The sequence below is a fragment of the Paramormyrops kingsleyae genome, chromosome 15, assembly GCF_048594095.1.
Source record: "Paramormyrops kingsleyae isolate MSU_618 chromosome 15, PKINGS_0.4, whole genome shotgun sequence".
Lineage (NCBI taxonomy): Eukaryota > Metazoa > Chordata > Actinopteri > Osteoglossiformes > Mormyridae > Paramormyrops > Paramormyrops kingsleyae.
Genome location: NC_132811.1, coordinates 23454009 through 23475472, shown reverse-complemented (window position 1 = coordinate 23475472; position 21464 = coordinate 23454009). Strand labels below are relative to the sequence as shown.

The 21464-nt window shown below is 41.0% G+C and overlaps 1 protein-coding gene across 14 annotated transcripts in view; it reads right to left on the bottom strand.

Annotated features, from left to right (window-relative positions):
• lrrc7 (leucine rich repeat containing 7) overlaps window positions 1–21464 on the bottom strand; it is a 181499-nt gene that overhangs the window by 38087 nt on the left and 121948 nt on the right. For 11 of the 14 annotated variants that reach the window (XR_011982663.1, XR_011982664.1, XM_072699695.1 and 8 more), the window contains 11 exons: window positions 17864–17981; window positions 17543–17621; window positions 17012–17101; window positions 16553–16609; window positions 11879–11942; window positions 8893–8967; window positions 8058–8202; window positions 3507–3579; window positions 2362–2379; window positions 1018–1147; window positions 173–288 (listed from right to left, as the gene is read on the bottom strand). Coding sequence is in view for 12 of the 14 variants with exons in the window: in XM_072699695.1 (XP_072555796.1) it covers window positions 173–288; window positions 1018–1147; window positions 2362–2379; window positions 3507–3579; window positions 8058–8202; window positions 8893–8967; window positions 11879–11942; window positions 16553–16609; window positions 17012–17101; window positions 17543–17621; window positions 17864–17981 (965 nt within the window). In the remaining 2 variants the exon portion in view is untranslated. Of the gene's footprint in view, window positions 1–172; window positions 289–1017; window positions 1148–2361; window positions 2380–3506; window positions 3580–8057; window positions 8203–8892; window positions 8968–11878; window positions 11943–16552; window positions 16610–17011; window positions 17102–17542; window positions 17622–17863; window positions 17982–21464 lie in introns of those variants that run through there. The other 3 variants (XM_072699704.1, XM_072699694.1, XM_072699703.1) reach the window with 2 other exon arrangements.

The following is a 21464-nucleotide window of genomic DNA, read 5'->3' as shown; positions in this document are numbered from 1 at the left end:
ACAAATCTCTCCTTTAATAACAGGTTTCTACTCACACAAAACAGAGCATGATAGCCTGCATTCAGTGACCCAAAGATATTTATCATTTGTACAGCTTTAGCTGCGGTAGTAATGATGAAGGATGTGTTTGTAGGGTCGCGGGGGGGCGTCCCGTAATATCTGCGGCGGGCACCTGTTGTCGCTGAGGTTGAGAACGCGCAGCTTGGTCATCTGGCCGATCTCCTCAGGCAGGAACTCCAGCTTGTTGGAGCGGAGAGACATGACCGTGACGTTTTTACAGTTCCCGATCTGCAAACACACGTGAAAGGGAAAAGCTTGTGATGGCCGTGCTGCGTTACTGTGCTCTCACACCTATATCCTGCGGTGGACAATAGCATGGTGGTTATTTTTTTACCAGAGTACACAGCTTTCCTTTACAGCATCACTGCTAGGACACCCAGGAGATGGCATGCTTGTTTTTTCTAACAAAATGACACAAAAAACAGAAGCCTCTACACTCATATGCGCCTCTTTGATAGTGGTGTTTTAATGTGCCTACTGTACTTTCTACATCTGGCTGGTTTAGTCTGATATGAAGCATTTGGAGGCAGCCACACCACCCTGTTCCACTTCAGTTAAGCTGGAAGCTTCTAGCAATGTGGGCAGCTGAAGTACATCCAATCAGTGCATGAATAATGGAGCAGAAGTTTGGCCATTACATTAGGCTTCTATTCCCAGACATGTGACCAGTGATGTGGCTTCACCCTCCCTATTCCCAGACATGTGACCAGTGATATGGCTTCCTCTTTTCCATTACCTAACCCGTAAACAGTAATATGGCCTGACCCTTTACGTCCATCTGTCTCAAAATATACACCTGTATCTCCAAATCGCCTGATATACGGAATCCCCTGTGATACGATCATATTTAAATTGATTACTATCAGCCAGCTACACATTATATTTGTTGTCCTCCATTAAATCACACTTGATGCCTGTTAATTAGAATAACAAACCATATGGACCAGTGAGCCTTACCTCTCTGGGCAATTCCGAGAGGAAGTTCTCGTCAGCAGCGAATGTCCGCAGGTTGTGGAGGTAGCCGATGGTGGGCGGCAGGACCTCCAGCTCATTGCAGCTACAGTCGAACTCCTCTAAAAGTGATAAACTAAAAAAGGAGCACAGTGTCTATCAGAACAGCTTCTCTGGACCAAGGCACGTTCAGGACCACAGCTATGCAGCTAGCTGTCCCAAAAATCCAGCCTTTACCACCACACTAATTCCCCATTAGTAGTGATTCATATGCCTCATACAATATCATAGATAATGAATTAAATGAAGGCATAACCCTTTAACGAAGGGATTATGTTTTTGTGCTAACACACCAAGATGACCGGTCTGAAAAATGCATAAAATGTACAGTGCAAATCAGTCCAAATCAGTCCAAAGTGTTCTGTGCTAAGAGGGTCACTGGGTGTCACTGCACAGTTACATACTGCGGCTGATATCTGTGCTGTTTCGGCTGTTACGTAAAGGCTAGATTGAAGAAGAGCTGCTAGGAAAATGAAGACAGTCCAAGTGCTCAAAGATATGTGTCTTAATCCTCGAAAGAGCAACACACGTACACTCTGTGCGCTGACACACACAGATACAAAGGAAGGCTTAGTCAGGCGTCATGTGCTTCTTGTTTCCTGGCATCATTTGTAATTCAACAAAAGAGACAGCACAATAACTAAATACTTTACTAAATAAAGGCTACAGAATATATATATATATATATATATATATACATATATAATATATACACACACAAAAATGCATATAACACAAAAACAGCTACAGAAAAACAAAATCCAGCACAATTACTAGAAAATAAAAGAAAAATAAATATAAAACATTATTAACATTCTATCAGCACAACAAAGATCCTTCTGAAACCAAAATAATTTCTCATTAGATGTTTTTAGACATTTACACACTGTAAAGCTGCGTAATCAACCACTTTATGTCTTACTGTGGGTCTCTATTTGACAGCTATAAAAACCTGCCATAAATTAGAAACTATGTAACTGAATTATTTAACAACCTTCATTCAGGTTCGCTGTATTGGTTACCTCTCAATCTCAAGTGTGTAAATTAATCACATGCAAATACATTGTTGGACGTATTTTTTGTAAAGCTGAAGTAATTTATGTTAGATAAGGACAGCAAGATTATTCGCTGTATGTTACTGTGAGCAATGGCCAGCTGGTCTCCCATATGCGTGGCTTAAGTCTCACACTGTTAGCGATAGTGTACAGATGGTGCCCAGGTGTGTGACCGTCTATTCAAATATGCTGCAGTAGGAGCGTGTGGAACCGGGGGCATTTCCAGTCTACTTACCCTATTTTGGTGCGTCCACTAAGTAGCCCATTTTAGATGCATGTATGATAAACACAACACACAAACCGACCCAATGACAAACCAAGAAGAGAGATGCACAGAATATCACAGTACAGTTTCACAGGCACGGGGCAGCTGGGCCGATATTGATGAGCATGATAGGTGAAGATCGAGAGCGAGAGAGTAAAGCTCTGTGTGATGGTGTTCAGCGTCTGGGTCTCGCTTGGTGCTCCATTGCCACCACCGCCATACAATCATGTCAAAAAGCTGCATGTTACTGAAATGACGTGTAACGCCACTGGTCACCTACGACAAGTTATATACATTTATGATCAAATTCAGTACTTGTAGTGCATAAAGCCATTGGAATGAAACATTACAATCGTGGTATCTGTAAATCCAATAAAGAGAACAATTAATAAGTTAACGATGTGCTAACAATGTGCCTGCCTGATTTTCTTGAATTGGAGCACTGTTACTATTTTGGACTGGGGTTGTGTGCATTATATAACAAACAGCCTTTCATGTACCTCGATACCAGACCATGCGATGTTACAATACTGTCTCACATTACATATTTCACATTTTCATCCTGGATAAGCAAGCTTAGCCTTAAGAAATAGTCCATCCATCCATTTTCTGTACCCACTTATCGCAGGGGTCCAGAGGTTATCCCAGAAGCTATAGGCGGGAGGCGGGCAATAACCCAGAATGGGGCACCAGTTGCAGACCAAGGTAACCTGTAATCCTATATATTACCAACCTTAAATCTGTGACTCCTAATGACCAGAATCAGTTTGTGTGATTGGCGTTTTCTATAGCTATGTCCAGCAAACTCTACTTTATCATTTTCCTCAGTGTTCATACTATGGTTGCAAACTCAGTTCTGATTTGCTCGAAGGCCTTGAAACTTGTTTAGCCAATAGCTGTACAGGAGATACCTAAGCTCCCACCTTAAGCAGTACCTGTTGTCTTTAAAGAGTTTGTCATTTGTTCACTTACCAGTCAAACCAAGCCGAACTGTGCAAAGTTCATCTTAAACACAACATGATGACAAATCCTTTGTGAGGGAAATTCAGGGATTTTTATCTGAGAAATGTAAAGTTTTGAAACAGCTTTAAGTGTAGCTCTTTTGTTCAACTCACCTTCCAATGGAATGGGGCAGTGAGGTTAGCTGGTTGTCGTCCACTTTGAGAGTCGTCAGTTTTTTCAGCATTCCTGAAATGGCAACGAGTGTGAATGAGTGATGCTGACATTTATACAGGTATTCCATTAACTGATACTGCTTAGGAGAGAAAAACAAACAATGGGATACAATAAGTAGTACAAGTCTAAAAAACTCATTTAATAAATTTCTTTAATTGTTTTGACCATCAGCAGATGTATTTTATTATTAAATAAAAGGTAGTAGGATGATGAACCATTATTTTTATGTCGGTCATAACCCCCTCTCTTCCTGGCCTGGAGAACTTGTCCAGACCATCTTCATATTACTGTAATATAATCTTAGGCATCTAATTTCTATAATGGGTTACAGAGACTATAATTCAGTTTACAGTAGCATCATACTTTTTAAATTATATTTTCAATAATAGAATGGAAAGGCAGATTCTGTGTAACCTCTGTATTCTTTGAGCATACAACAAAAGCTGTTGACAGTACCAAAGCTTACAATTTCTTTGGTTTTCCAGAATGCATTATTTAAAGTTCCGCATAAAAGACTGATCTAAGGCTGTGTGTTTGCAGAGATATAAATTGTAGTGTTGAGTGAAATCAGGCATTAGAACCCACAGTTGGTGGGATTATCAATGGCTGTCAGTCACTGACTGATGCACTTCCTATAGTGTGAAACCAAACCTGGATTCGCAGTGTATGTTAATCTCACCCACTGAGGGCTTCAAACCTTTAGCGACGTATCAAGAGGTACAACCTCCAGCTGGGTTACAGGGAAATCTGGAGATCCACTGGGTTCAGTGTAAGACATTACACCTAATCTGTGTATCGGAATTCAAATTCAAAATAACTTTATTTGTTCCTGACAGGCAATTAAAGGCACACAGGGCAGTTGAACAAGGACACAATAATATAAAGTGCAACAGTATTTGGAAGATGCCGTGCAAAATTGCAGTCAATCAGGTAGATAATGACAGCGGTACGGTCATATTTAAACAAACTGTCTTTATGTGAACTTTGGGAACTATTGAAGGTGTAGCAGATTATAAAAACAATATTGAAGCAGGGATTAGGGTTGCCAAAAGTTTGTGCAAAAATTCACAGTTGTAACTTTTCTTGAGCAGGTCCTCCATAACTAAACTGTACCGAATACCAAAAAATGAACACAGGGCACATAAAGCACAAGCGGTGCTCAGATACACAGCTTATCAGTCAGAGAGATACTTGGCAGCTTTGTAAATTCTTCTGAAAGGCTGTACTCCACTGAACATGGGCCAGCGTGTCTTATGAGCCATTCAGCAATAGCTAAACACTCATTAAGCCTTAGAAACACTTAAGTTACATATTTTTAAAAGGCATGAGCTACAGAAAAAGATGGCAGAAAGAGGGATGTTGTATCTATAAATGATGCAGGGAAGTATGATCTCAGGTAACTATTGTACCACTGAGTTACAAACCAACTCTTCTCACTGGAGAATTACTGCTTGAAAGACTCAAAGAGCATGTCAAAGCTGTCCCAGCTTAAATGCCTAATGTGTAAATGTTTCTTAATCACGTAAAATTCAAACTAAGTTAAATTTGCCCATTTAAAGTATGTCTAGCTGGAGTAAGTGATTGTTTAATATGTAATTCCAGACACATTTAAAATCAGGTGTCTTTACCACTGTTTACACAATTTCCAAGTATAAAAACACCAACAAGCCCTTAAGTCTCATTTGTTTTGTTTACCTTCTGAAAAACATCATGGAATCACTGAGGGGAGACATCCTGAGCTGATAATGATGACAATAATGATACTTATACAATATAATTATTATATCTTTGTAAAAGTACAAGTGCAGGTATGTTGGATTCTTCTGGATTTTGTATATCCCACCTGCCCTTGTGGTTTTAATATCCATATTACTTTCATAGTTTGGTCTGTATTTTATTTAAATTTCCTTTTAATTTACACTCCTGTACCAGTTTTTGAAGTTAAGAGTCGTGTACAAAGGCCCAGCAGTAATGAGAGTTCTCTGCTGGCCAGGGGATTCAAACCAGCAACCTTCCAGAGGTTTCAAACAGCCTGGTCTGGTCCAGCAGTCTGGTGTTATTCCTGCCCTCTCAGTCCCCCCAGCTCCAACAGCCTCCAGAAATAAATATTTGCCTATTAGGCTAATATCTGTCTTGATGATACAGTAGATCTTAAAATACAGCCTAATTTCTAACCCACCTCTTGGTCCTGCGTGCTGTCCTCATCCTGCCATCTTCCTGCTGCCTGCACACTGTCCTCATCCTGCCATCTTCCTGCTGCCTGCTGACTGTCCTCATCCTGCCATCTTCCTGCTGCCTGCTGACTGTCCTCATCCTGCCATCTTCCTGCTGCCTGCTCACTGTCCTGCACACTGTCCTCATCCTGCCATCTTCCTGCTGCCTGCTGACTGTCCTCATCCTGCCATCTTCCTGCTGCCTGCTCACTGTCCTGCACACTGTCCTCATCCTGCCATCTCCCTGCTGCCTGCACACTGTCCTGATCCTGCCATCTTCCTGCTGCCTGCACACTGTCCTCATCCTGCCATCTTCCTGCTGCCTGCACACTGTCCTCATCCTGCCATCTTCCTGCTGCCTGCTGACTGTCCTCATCCTGCCATCTCCCTGCTGCCTGCTGACTGTCCTCATCCTGCCATCTCCCTGCTGCCTGCACACTGTCCTGATCCTGCCATCTTCCTGCTGCCTGCACACTGTGCTCATCCTGCCATCTTCCTGCTGCCTGCACACTGTGCTCATCTTGCCATCTTCCTGCTGCCTGCACACTGTCCTCATCCTGCCATCTTCCTGCTGCCTGCACACTGTCCTCATCCTGCCATCTCCCTGCTGCCTGCTCACTGTGCTCATCCTGCCATCTTCCTGCTGCCTGCACACTGTGCTCATCCTGCCATCTTCCTGCTGCCTGCACACTGTGCTCATCTTGCCATCTCCCTGCTGCCTGCACACTGTCCTCATCCTGCCATCTCCCTGCTGCCTGCACACTGTCCTCATCCTGCCATCTTCCTGCTGCCTGCACACTGTCCTGATCCTTAACACTTAAACGAATAAATGAAGGTTGTAAAATAACACATTTTCAACAGGCTAGACTTCTGCTGGCTACTTACATTTACCAATGCACGACAAACAGCACCATGACAGATGAACACAATGAACAGGTCACTCAATGGGAATGAATGACGCAACCGACTGGCTGCTTCTAGCGCCGAGGTGGTTAAAATGGTACGGTCCACATTAGGGGTGTCTGATATCGTTTTACATAAAATTTTCCTGCACGGTAAGGTTATCTTTTTTTTTTTTTTACAACAAAAGAAAAATGTTAAGACCCCCCCAAACTGCTATTTTTGTCTCTTTGGGGGGGTCTGGTCTTGATCGGGGGGTACAGTACCCCCCGTAATTCGAACCATGCACCCAACCTAGGAAGGCCCCCTGTCCTGGATAAGTGTTTGGATGATGAACGGATTGATTTTTATTTGTTTAAATAAAGTGAAAAACCCAAACCCTCTCACTATTTTAAAGCATTAAATCTCTTCACTCTGCAGCCAGCTGAAGGAAATCATGAACCAAAGCTTCGGGTAAGTCAGGGAACACTTTACTGATACCAGAGCACCGCGTCACAGGCTGGGAGCTAACTGGAAATGAGTTTAGGGGAGAATAATAAAATTGTATCTTTCCACAAAGGGTGATGTGCTTTGGAACAGCTGTCGCTGTAGTAACAATGAAAGACTGTCCTTAGATTTGGCAAAATCAACAGTAGATTTTTGGGTTCCTCCCATTGGTATTAGTCCTGTGGTCTCATCTCTTTGGCAGTCATTAGTGCACAGAAAATTAAATATGTCCTCATCAACAAAGACTGCACACAGCAAATTATGTTACCAGAGAGATAGATAACATGATATTATTTTCTCAGCAATAACAGGCAGGTTTCCAGGCATCCAAACATGTCCAATTGTGCTGTAGATTTTTGGACACTTTTTCATTTGATTTCAGTTTTGGATTTGATTTCAGTTTTAGCACAATGGATTTTAAATTAAACAATTTAATTTGGTGAAGTAATGAAGTACTTCAATACACTTATAGCACATTTTTATACAGTTGCTTTTCTTTTAAGATGTATTTAGGATACAATTCATTTTAACTACCACATTTGTATAAGATGGTCAGATGTAATTAAATGGTCAATACATAAAAATCGTGGCTTAGATAAGATTGAGAAACACTGCAGTAGTAGCAGAAGGGCAATGACCTCAGCAAGATAGATGTCACAGTTACAAATTACGCTGGGAAATATGTTCTCAGATAGCTACAATAAAGTGATGAAAGATTAATGGACTCATTATGGAATTAATCAGGCATTTTAGTAGCTTTCTCAAATGATCAATTCAGAAGGTAATCTTGTGCAGGGAAAAGACCTAGGTGGCCATTTATTAATTGATTAATACCATAAATGTGAATGAGGGCATAGTGTAATGGACACCACTGAGCTGCCCAGACCTCACCTATGGATTCAGGCAACTGCTGCAACATATTGGAGGACAGAAGGAGGTCTTCCAAGGACTCGCACCCGGATATTTCTGTGTCCAGCGTCTCGATCCTGTTCTTCGATAAGTCCAGGTACCTTAGCTGTCTCAACTTTCCTACAGACTTTAGGGGCAAGAAAAGGGAAAAGTCTCAGAGGGGTAAGTAGCAGGAGAGCTCAGCATGAATGGTCTGTGAGGCTGAGAGAGGCAACAGCTCACTTATGACTGTTATGACTGAAAAACACCAGGACATGAACACATTGAATGTTTCAGCATTTTAAAGCGGACTTATTATGCTCATTTTCATTGATCATAATTAGATTTTTGGGGTCTAAGTACTAGAATAGATTTATATATACTTCAGTGTTCCAAAAAGAGATTATTTTTCTCATACTTTACATCTCTATTTACCCACTGATTGAAATGCTCTGTTAGAGCTTTAAGCCCTACCCCTGATGAGCCCAGTGTCCTCTGATTGGTCAGCATTCCACATTAGTCAACTTGCTCCACCTGCCAATAAGAATTATGCTACAAGGTGACCTCATCATGTCACGGAAGTAAGAGCTATAATTCCAACAAGGCGATTCAGGCTAATTAGAGAAGAGTGGTTTCTGTGGTCAGAGTTACTCCTTTTGGAGTGTACTTTGGGCCTTAAGACCATTCACATGCACATAAAGCTATATAACACACTAAAGGAAAGGGATAAACCGGAAAAGCATAACAGGTCTTCTTTATGTCATGATGCATAGATTCCTTACATGAAGCACTGTGATATAAATTTCACTGGCAGGGTGAGATAGAGTGAGCTACTTACCCCAGGCATTGTCTGCAGTGAGTTATTGTCCATCCACAGTTCTTTAAGATTGTGTATCTGCTCCAGGACCTCTGGCTAAAACAGAAAGCAGGTGTCTAGCACAAAGGCAATTTAGATAAGTGCGCTCTTTGCAGAGGGAGTTGAAATGTCAGCTCCAGTATTTATCATAAAGTGTTGACATTTTTATTTTATTTCTCTTAACTTTAAAAGATTTTCAACAATTCAAATATTTTGTCTAGGTATTAAACAACAATGAAGACCTGTGTATAGGTGTGTATGTGTGGATTATATTTATATTACAATGTTCCTCATAATGTAATAAAAACCTGTTATTTTGACATTGTGGGGACCATTTTTTCAGGTCCCCACAAAGATCTGTCAATGCAATCAAAAAACTAAAAAAAAGTATTGTACTTTGTTTGGTTACTTATGGTTTAGGTTAGGGCTGGGTGGGGGGTTAAGGATTATGTTGGGATTAGAGTTTTCCTACAGAAAGAAACGGTGAATCCCCACAAACATATAATTACAAACCAGTGTGTGTGTGTGTTCATGTGTGTGTGAGGATAAATGATATCTGTTACAATGAAGCCAGTGCCTTCATACAGAAATCTGAAGAAATAACTATTTTACTTTCTACAGAATTGAATGATCTTTGACTGAACCAGTCAAACAACTTTGTGGGCCTGGGTAAATTTACAAGAATGTTTATAAAATCATTCAAATCTGAATACAAAAACAGAAATCACTATTAAATTATGAAAGCACGAACTCTGGTTTCACTTTGGACACAAATTACACCGTGTGTTAAGGATACTTTAAATGCAATGTGAAGGATATTTCTTGTAATTTATTTATTTGTCAACAGTGATGAGTTCCACTATTTTCCTAGTTACTTTTTGATTCTTTGTGAAACAACAGAGAACGTGACAGTCCTTGGTAACCACTCAATGCCTCCTGTTCTCGTTGGAAACAGATTAAACGCTTGGCTTAAGCTGTCGACTTCCTGTGCAGAAGCACATCTTGTCCTTTGTCGTTGCCTTGGTACTTATTTCTTCATTGTTGCCTTTCATCACAAATCTACACTGTTATGTAACTAGTGCAAATACATAAAGAGTTAAGGTTTGGTCTGTGACTGAAGGGTGTAATAGATTAGAGGCTTGGTGTATTGTAAGGGGGAAAGTCATCTGTTAAATGTATAATTACATTGCTGTGACTAAATTATTGGATTTTCAGAGCAACTGACAATATCACATGTAAAGTATAGTACAATTTCACACTTCAGATGGCTGAAACAGAAAAAGGTAATATTCACTGCAGTTGTGAACCATTTTAAAATTATTTTTCTCTAATGAAATTATTATTATATTATTATTGTATGACAAAGACAAATTTTTCAATCCATATTACCATTTCAACACGTTAATATTTATTGTACATAGAATTTTAATTGCATAATTTATACAGGGTTGCCAACTTTGGACAGCTGGCTAGAGTGAGATTTTCAATTTGACACAAGGCTATACACACATTTACATGTATGTAAGAGTTCTATTACCTTGAAAATAGTCTGTAGGGTTTGGAACCTACTCCAGCGCTGCAGCTAATTTTAAGTTTATAATGGAATAGTATGGATTTGCCATAAAATTTCTTGTGTGTGTCTGAAAGCGTGAGTGTCATGCCAGATGTGCAAGAGATGGCAACCCTGTTTACATTGGCTAAGCAAACCGTTAAACTGCTGTGCAGCTGATGAGAGAGAAGAAGATTCATTTTGACATTGAAAGGCTATGGAAATAACGCCTCAAGTATCAGTTTCTAGATAGAAAGAAAAGGTAGCAGAACTACAAAACAAACCCTCAGAAACATCAGTTTAGGATCGTTAAAGAGAGTAAATTGTGAAAAAATGGATGGATTTTTGAAGCAGCAGGGAAGCCAAATTATTACTGATAACATCCCCAACCTGCCACAACAAATGCCATCTCGGCAGTTTTAAAAGGAAAAGAAAGAGTGGAAGCAGGCCCATTTTACGGGCTGGAAAAAAACACATACGGCTTGCGGGCCCGGAGAATGAAAACTCTTGCTCTTTACCGCACTGAAGGGCTCACAGAAGCACAGCCTGCCGGAGGGCAGTGCAAGATCTAAAATGAATAAAACTAATAAAAGGAAAAGGGCAAATGGAGATGTGCTGAAGTGGCACTGCTGGTTATGAAATTCAGACAGGGGATCCACGGGTGTCCTGACTGCCACCATGCGTTTTCCAACAAAGAACCAAGATCCTGGAATGATTTTCTCGGTATCTGACACTGATGCACACCTGTACATCTCATTATGGCAGAAGTGACTGGATCACTGCCTCAGCCATGGGTTTTGGCTACAATCTGCATCCACACTAAGTCCATTCGCTGCAACTGTACTTAATGAGCTTCATGCTCGTTAACCTGTGCAGAATTGGGTGGAAGACAATCCTGAAATGCAGCCCTAGCCTCTACATAAATGCCTGCACCACTCTCCCCAGGGCAATGCAAGTACAACACTTGAAGTAATCTTGTGCAAAACACAAGATCCGGTACACAGTTCTTAAGCTAAACGTTCTCTAATCCAGAGTTCAGAATAAATCTGATGTTACAGCTCTGTGCTTTTCCCAGAAAAACCAGCAATGTGCTGAGTATGAGCTCAACGATTGACTGGGATGCCCAGTTAATTAATCCTTCATCGCCTACCCCCAAGTGGCATGGGGGGGGGATACTTGATAAATTCCCTGCCATTGTTTATTTCACATCCTCCAGCCAATTAACATCTGTTCAGCACTGAACACCCTGTTGGCTTTCAAAGAATAAACTTTCTAAATTGTATTTCTATTGTGGGGTGAAACAGTGTGACGATCTAAGGAGGGATCTAAGGCTGCAACCTTAGAGCCCTTCTTGTAGGTCGGCTTGGTCGCCAAAGCATACAGGGCACTGCTAATTGCATTACCGACGCTTTTCCTTACCAGATCAGAAAATTCATTGCTTCCCAAATCTAATCGCTCCAGCTGTGTAAGTCTGTGTATTGACCTGCAGGGAACAAGAAAGGATTTTAGGTCCCAGCTAAGACAAAATGTCACAAATGGCCAAAACTAATCCCCCCACCCCCCCAAAAAAACCTGGAGGAGCCAATTAGGTTTTATAATGCTGCTGATGCCCTTAGGTGAGCCATAGCATGCATGAAGACCACAGGCCTTCATCTAAAGTAGAGAAACTAGAGGAAAAAAATGCAAATTTTCAGTCTTAAAGTAACACCATTCAAAAATGAACAAATGACTAAGGGAGACACACAGAAAAACCACTCAAGTTTTGGTTTCATTCAATTAATGACTGCTTATATTGTATATCCCTTTGTTTTAAAAAGTCATATTACTGATGTTCTGTCAGAATATTGCTATTAAGACATTATTAAGATTCAACCGAGGCACTGACTGGATTCTTGGGTCTGACCGTCCCTTTAGAGCACTGTTTCCCAATCGGTCCTTGGGGATGTACAGACAGTCCATGTTTTTGCTCCTTACCGGAAGCTAGGAGGGAGCAAAAATGTGGAGTGTCGGGCAGGGAGCTTGGAGGGAGCAAAAACATGGACCAGCTATGGGTCCTTGAGGAGCAGATTGAGAAACACTGCTTTAGAGTACTTGGTCACATCTGTTTTCTGTTATGCTAAATTCCAGCTGGGAGATAGAGCAATTAGCAGCTGGTTTGTTACTGGATATCAAGAGCTCCATGGAAACAGATTCATTAGCTCCCTAAGGAGATTTCAGTATGCATTGATCTCAGAAGCTTCTCCCTAAATGGCTGCGGACCCAACCATACACCATTATTTATGAAACTCAATGAGGCAGTAATGACACAACACATTGCACACAAACACAGAGAAACATCATCTCAGCTAAAAACCACTCAGTAATTCCATATGGGTTCAAAGAATACCCATTTCACTTTGGCAGTATTTCCTCTGTTGTAAATTATATGCCATCTTCCCAAGGGACATAATTATAGTTTGGAATCCAGAGGACAGCATTTCATGTGACGCTGCAGGTGTGTGTTTCCCCACAGAGCTACTTCCTGTGTAACACATTTCACTGAGCGCCACTTCTGCCCCATTGGCCGATAAAGCTTTACCCAAACGTCAGGGGTAAAGCCTGGATGATGGAGGAGACGCTGAACTCTGAAGTATGTCTCCTGTTAGGGGGGACTGATCACCTTCACTTCTCACACAAGTCCCATGAGCCTGGCCAACGATGAAGACATGGACGTAACTGGGCACTCAGCCTCATACTACAGCACATCGCAGGAAGACGTCCTTCAGTAAGCAAGCAAACTGGCGCATGGTACATCAAATAAATCCCCTTCCATGAAGACTATCCGCATCTGCAGATTATTGTGACAAATGTGCATTCAGGGCCAATTTCCCCAGATGCTGCTGGGAGAATGATGAAGCCTTGGCGCTCCTGGGGAATGGTTTGCACCCGCTTCTGCTTTAATGATTCAGACCCGCTATATATGCTTACTGGGTGCGAGGTTGTCAGTGTGTGTATATATTAACAGCTATATTTCATGGCCCCGCTACCTCTATGGGTGAGAAAACAGCTTTCCATATATCAAGGGTGCGTAGGATGCACTGGGGGGACAGTGACAAGTGTCTGGAATATAATTCATGTCGGATGATCTGGGGGGGTAAATATTCACAGTGATGGACTCTGTAATCTGTGTATGTATATACAGCATATTTAAGGCTATGTCCACACCAGTGTTAATTTTGACAGCAATTTTTATTTAGTTTTAGTCATAGTCTTTTGACTAAAATGTAATCTAGTTTTAGTCATAATTTAGCCATGCAAATTATTTTAGTTTTAGTCTAGTTTTAGTTGACTAAATATCATAAGATTACAGTCGACTAAAACCTCAGTTGATTTAGTCGACTAAAATTAAAAGTGCAAAGTGTAATGTTCGATTTCTTCGATTTCTGAAAGTCATTATGCTCACCAAGATGAAATGAAACCAATGTTAAGGAATGGTGTTAAGGTCCGACTGTGCAGTATCCAAAGATACAGATTTCACTCTTATTTGAAACATAAACATATGTTTATTTACCCGGAAACTGAGTACTGTAAAATCAGTAGTGCCATTAGTGCAAAAATAAAATCACTTAAAAAAAGTGCATAGGCTATAATGCCACCAGGCCTGCTCTCTCTGAATATTAAAATAAAAATAATAAAATAAATATTTGTAGAGGGGTGGCATGGTGGTGCACTGTTAGCACTGTTGCCTGGGACCTGGGTTCAAGTCTCCGCCTGGGTCACATATGTGTGTGGAGTTTGCGTGTCCTCCTCGTGTTGTTGTGGGGTTTCCTCCGGGTACTCTGGTTTCCCCCCCCCCCAGTCCAAAGACATGCTGAGGCTAATTGGAGCTACTAAATTGCCCATAGGTGTGCTTGTATGAGTGAATGGTGTGTGCGTGTGCCCTGCAATGGGCTGGCCCCCCATCCAGGGTTGTTCCCTGCCTCGTGCCCATTGCTTCCGGGATAGGCTCCAGACCCCCTGCAGCCCAGTAGGATAAGCAGGTTGGAAAATGGATGGATATTTGTAGATGTAGTTTATTGGTGATTTCATGTTTGCTGAAGTTTCCGGTTTTTAGCAATAAAGTAATGTTATTTGATATATAAATCAACTCGGGTGAAACAAAAAATGTACGTTTTCAGGGTTGCCAAATATCAAGCATCTGGCCAGACACATGCTTTCAAAAGCAAAAGGTTTTGATCTGTACTGAGTTAATTTGATACTGCAATGTTGGTACAACTAATAGGCTACTTAAATATATCAAACTAAATAGTTAGACATTACGATCTTCTAGAGAAATTTTCTCTAACTGGACCTCTTTAAATTTTAGTTGAATACCCATACCTTACGCAAACTACATTAGTTATGAATGTATCTTGTCTCTGGAAAACGTTTTTGTCTCGTTTTTATTCATTGATGAAAGGGTCAATACACTTTATCATAGTCTTAGGCCATTTTTATTTAGTTATCGTCTCGTTTGAAAATAAAGGTAGTTGACGATAACTATGACAAAAATTTCTCGTCAACAAAATTAACACTGATTCACACTGCTATGTTTTTGTTTAAAAACAGAAAATGAAATTCATCCAGACAGGTGTTTCCACCTCAAAAAGTTATGAAAGTGGGTCCATCCTGACTGAAATGAGCAAAAATGTATATCACATAGCTACTAGCCAATCCTGGGCACCCGCCCATCAACGTAAACAACAATAGAGACTGGCAAAAAATCTTTTTGCACAAATATGCAGCAGTTACACTGTAACATGCTATGTAGCTGTATACAGATCAGCAACAGGGAACGTACCATTGAAAGCAGCTGCAAGAGAAACAGGGGAAGACTTTCAGGGGCTCAGACACTAGTGATTAGGGAAATGGAACGATCCACCCGCCGGTGCCCCCCTGCCCCGACAACAAAATGTATCATCAGGGTTAAAATGCATATCAGTACTGAGATCAGTACCTATGATACCAAGCTTGGTATTGGATTGAGTCAAATCAAAAAGAAAACCAGTAGTATCACCCATCCTTACTGTTTACTTTGTGTAGTATGACCAGTTCAAACAAGGAGAAGTTGTAACCAGCAGGATCAATTGAGGGAAGGGCCACGTGATGATTCAATTCCAGTTAGGGAGCTTTTAGAATCTGTTTTTAATGTATTTGCCATTCGGCAAAATACTTCCCATGATCCCAAAATCCAGGGCCGAAACTTAATCCCTCCCCTGTATACCAAGTTCATGCACAACAGTATGCATGGACTCAGACACACCGCGGTTGCCATTATGCATGTTATCTAATTTGGATGTTTTCTAATGGCATAGCTTGACCCCCAACAAAAAATAAATATATTCAAGTCTACTATTGTAACTCAGCATTGTTTTCTACTTACATCTGTACAGAAAGGACACTTCCTCCACGATCGTCACAGACAAGTCTAAGCAAGCAATGTTCTTTGCTGCTCCGTTGGTCTTGAAGAATAGCTTAGCAACCATCACAGAATATATTATGTCATCTGGGCACCATTTGCCAACAGTCTCATTCATACTGAAGATTCAGACATACTGCTCATGTCGCATACTGTATTTCGCCTGCTACATAGCAGAAAAGTGTGATTTCAGACACACTCACCATTTTTCACTAATATTTTTTTTTTTTCAGAAATATATGGCTTTCATTTTCGGAGGTTGAAAACTACAGGATGGTGTGGACGTAGGGCAAAAAGGAAGATTAATGTGTGCATTTTTAAACACAAACATAGCAGTGTGGATGTAGCCTAAATGTTCCCCTAGTCAGTGAAGAAAGGAGATCTATTAAATTAATACTTAAACAAGAATCATAATTTTAAAAGGGTTACTTAGTTAGTAGAAAACGATCCATTAAGTGTATTGATTCTGACTTAATTGTGTTTATGCTGACCTGCATCTGTTTTTTGTCATTTAGAAAAAGAAGAACCTTTATTTGTTTATTTTGCCAGAGCAGGTCCCACCCACCACTCCCCAGAAAAAAACATTTGGTTGTGCATTGTAGTTATTTTCAGCAGAGGAATGACATTACGTTCTCAGGACGAACATCAGCACTCACTTTGGCAACGTTTTTAGGTGATTCTCCCGTAGCTCCAGAATGCGTAACTTTGATAGTCTGAAAAGGCATTTGAGATGAAAAAGTAAACATCAAAAAAGTTGCAAACAGGTACTTTTTCAGCGCAGCCATTAACGGAGCAAATGCAACTTACATTTCATGGTCTGCTTACCAGCAACAAAACAATCTGATCCAAGTAGTGCTGTGTAAATAACAATGGGTTTCTTTCCGGGTAAAGAATCATACCTCATTCAGTGGAACGACATCACTCAATTAATTTAGTACCAACCTCTGCCGAATAACGGTGCCCATTACTTTTGATTACAACACAACTGTAAGGTGTTTCAGGATGTAACGCTAAAATATGCCTGTCACTCTGAGGCCCCCTAGAGGACGGTGGACCCATCCGCCTACAGCGCCGTAAGCCAGGGAGCAGCGCCAGACCCCACGAGCGGCTCTCACCTCCCGAAGTTGGCCGGGAGGTATTCCAGAAAGGCATCGTTTAAGAAGAGCTGCGTCAGGTTGAGGAGCTGCGTGAAACCGTCCGGGAGCCTGAGGGAGAGGCGATGGTCAGGGTGGCGAGTTTCCCCTTAGAGGCCACAAGCGACGCCAGACTGTCCTAATCCCACACAGCTCTCTGAGTGCCAGGCACCGGCGGAACACCACCAAGGTCTCCTTACAAAACACAGGCCCATTTCCCAAAGCCTCATGGTGGATTAGCTCTGAATTTATGCTTAAAAATATGTCTCTGCCCCTCTGTCCTGCACAATTACAGCAAACACAAATCTCCAATTCCATTATAACTACTAGTAAGAGGAGCCAATTCAATATTTAATGCACTGTGTTCATACGCCTGTCGTTATTTTGTAATTTTTAATAATGCATGGCCTTTTAACGTGCGTTCAGTGAGCAGGGTCATCCAAGAGGAAAGCACTCGCTGCAGATCAGTCCCTCAGCATACTTCCAGAAACATCCTGGTGCTCGTTCACTTACTTGGTAATTGGATTGACGCTGGCTTCCACAACTGTTAGGCATTTACAGCATTTAATGTTATCGGGGAACTCTTGAATACCTAAACACAATATAAGGCATTACAATGCAGCAATGGCAGCAGGCTTCAGGAATATAGGCTATATGCACATATAGTGTTACAAATAAATATCCTTGCAGTAAATTAGTTTAGAAATAAACACGGTAATACTGCTGATCAAATACATATTGTATTGAATTAAACTGGACTAGAGGGGATGATTGGTCCATAAACCCTTGATCCATGAACCAGTTTAAACAGCTGTATAGTTTTCAAGTTCTTACCATTTTTACTGATGTCTAACTCCCTCAAGTTTACAAGGCTAGCGATGGTGGTTGGCAGGTTGGAGAGGTCATTGTCGGGAATACTCAGTTTTCGGAGCGCTTGACAGTTAAACAGTTGCTATAAAAGAGAGAGAGATCCACTTAAACAGAGGTCGAAAGACCATTAAAGGATGGTTTATTGTCATTATCCTGGTAGTGGAAAAATATAATCACTCTGCAACTGTATCTAACATGCATCTTGGGAGTCTCTAAACAACATCCTGTTGTGAAACTGCACCCAGAAATTGAGCTAATTGATAATGATACCAGAGCACAAGAAAATTTCTAAAAACATCCAAAGGAAATTGTTTTATTGCAAAGGGTTGGCAGCCCATCCTGGGTTGTTCCCCTGCTTTGTGCCCATCGCTTTTGTGATTGGCTCCAGACCCTCTGTGACACTGAATAGGACAAGCGGGCACAGAAAATGGATGGATGGAAATTGTACAGTGTGCAATGGATACAGAAAAGGATCACCCCCTGTCAACAAAAATAATTTTTGTCACTTTACAGTCTGAAATGAAAACACAACAGAAATAGCACCTGTCCTGAAAAATAATCCTGAATAAAAAACAAGAATAATTGAGACTGAAAAAGGATCACCCCCCTGCATCAATACCTTGAGCTACTTTTGCTTTTAACAGAGTCTGTTCAGACATTTCTCTACCACCTTAACACACAGAGCAGTATTTGCCCACTTAGAGTAGCTCAGTCAGATTGGATGGTGCCTGTTGGTGGCCTGCAATCTTCAAGTCAGTCCACATACTTTCAGTGGGGATTAGGTCTGGGCTCTGACTAGGCCATGCAGGGACAATCCTCTTTTTCTCCTTCAGCCTCTGGTCAATATGGCGGTGTGCTTCGGGTCGTTGCCATGTTGAAAGGTGAAATATCTTCCCACCTTCACATTTTCTGACAGGGGGCAGCAGGTTTTCTGCAAGAACGTGATGGAATTTTGCCGCATCCGTTTCCCCTTCTATCCTGCCAAGTACTTCAGTCCCAACAGCAGTGAAACACCCCCACAGCAGGACGCTATCCCCCCCCATGCATTACTGCAGGCATGGTGTTCTTTGAACACTGAGGTATATTGGCTTTCAGCCAGATGTTCTGTTGGGCACTGAGACCAAAAAGTTTGGTCTTGGTCTCATCTGACTGTGGTACCTTTGTCCACTTAGCCTCAGAATCTTGAGTGTCTTGGCAAACCTCAAACGAGACTTAATGCGGCTTTTCTTGAGGAGTGGCTTTTCCTTGCAATTCTCTCATACAAGCCAGATTTGGAGAGCACCTGTCACATACACACAATGACCACTCTTAGCTATGAAGTCATGTAACTCCTTCGGAGTCGCCATTTGCCATTTGGTAGCCTCTCTGACCAGTTTCCTCCACACTCTGCCATCCAGTTTGGACAGACAAACTGATCCGGGCAGGAGTTGGGTAGTACCAAACACCTTCCACTTCTTAATTATGGACTTAACCATGCTCCTAGGGATAGATAAGGTCTTTGAGATCTTTTTGTACCCATCTTCTGATTTGTGTCTGCGCATAACATTGTCTCAGAGATCTTTTGAAAGTGCCTTTTCACCCATAGCAACTGGAATGTTCCAGGAGCAGCTGCTCTTTTTAACTACTCATAATTATTACAGCGGATCACAGCTGGGAGCAGATTACCTTGGTGTGTGATCCAGAAGGTGAATGACTATATCTGATTGAGTTTACCTGATTGAGTGCTGTTCTTGGGAGTGTGGGGGCAGGGGGGAGGGAGGAGTGATCCTTTATCCATTTCAATCATTCTTGTTTTACATTTTTAATTATTTTTCATGACTGTCGATATTTTTTATTTCACATTGATATTATCAGTTGAATTGAGTAAATAAAGCTGGACAAATTCAATTCTTTTGTGGTTTCATTTGTCTGTAAAGTCACAAAATGTGAATTTTTGACGGGGGGTCATTTCTATACCCACTGTACCTTAAACAGAGAACTTGCACTCCAGTGCAATATTATTTTGATACATCCTTCGATTGATATTAATTCAAACCACTGCTAGGTTTTGATTTTTCCCAGATTGAGGTGCATGGTTTAATTCCAAAATCCAAATCGCTATCCAGACTCAGAGTTGGAAGCCAAGCACAGTTAGATCAGATGCAATCAGAGGGAGAGAAAAAATCAAGGCAAGAGATCAAAAGCCAGAGAAAACCAAAACCACCACTCAACCCATAACTCAAAAATGAGAGATGAGACTTCACAGCAGGACCTGTATCCAGAGGGTTCAAGAAGTCACAGGTAATATGGAACAGGTTTCTGGTATTGTAAAGTTTGTGCATATTCCTAATTTGATTTCATATTAATATGTAATACAATTAATCAGCATTAATATAAATTAGTTCTGAACCACTTTTTTGGTACCCTGATCTGATCCATTCAATACCTTCTGATTCCGAATCCCAATCCAAGCTTAAAATAAACAAATAAATGAGGAGACTGCTTGTCAATTAACTCAGAATAATTTGTCTTTCAATTTATTACTACTTGAATGATTTAGAACTACAGGTCTAATGTGATTTTTTTTATATAAACAAATGAATAAAGTAATGATTTTTGTTATGAAACCAATAAACTTGCAGTTTTTTTTACTGAATTAAGCAAGCATCCCACCTTGGACAGGATGCCAGTACATTATCAGTACATACAAATTTACACATTAACTGCGTGTCTTTGGACAGCACAAGCAAACCCAACATAATACAGGAAGAACATGTACTGTAGATCCACAGACACTAGATCTGAGGTATGAGGCGATAGTGCTACCTACTGAGCCCCAAAGCTGTGCTTCGGCTTCATATTTTCTAAATTACCTATCAACTTTATGATTTCTGCTGAACATTCTTACATTTTGATGAAAAGAAGAAGTTCCTCAGGTTATTTGGACATTTTACTGTTTATGCTCGACCCCTGCACTGCTTGGTATTGAATATACAGCTGCGATAAAAATTAAGAGAGCACAGCACAATTTTTTGTTTCACTCATTTCTCAATTTATGGGTGTTCGACTGTGAATAATACATTTTGCAAACTGCACCCTGGACCTTCTCTGTTTCTCATTAATGAAGGGCTTCTTCCTTGCTTAATGGACTTCGGTCCTGTTTCTAGAAGCCTGATATGAACTGTCCTAGCAGTGCACTTCACACCTGCACTAAAAGTTTCCCAATATTTTTGACGGTCACTTGATGTCATCCTTGGATTCATGAGAAACTGTCAGATAAGTTAACAGTCATCTCTGGCATTAGAAAGTTTCCCCTCTGCTTAGCTGGTTTTTGGTTATTCCCAGTGTCTCCTGCTTCACCTTGTTGTTGGGTACTGCTGTCTTAGAAATTTTGAACCTGGAAGCATCCTGCTGTTCAGCATAACCTTCTGCCAGCAGAACCATGATTAAACCAGGATTTAAAAATGCAGATTTGTTTAAAAATGTAGAGTGGTCTCTTAATATTTTCTGTGGCTGTAAGATGTCAGTCCATTCGGCAGCCACCCAGAAACCTTCGCTTAACTGCCTTTTCCTTACATATTTCTCT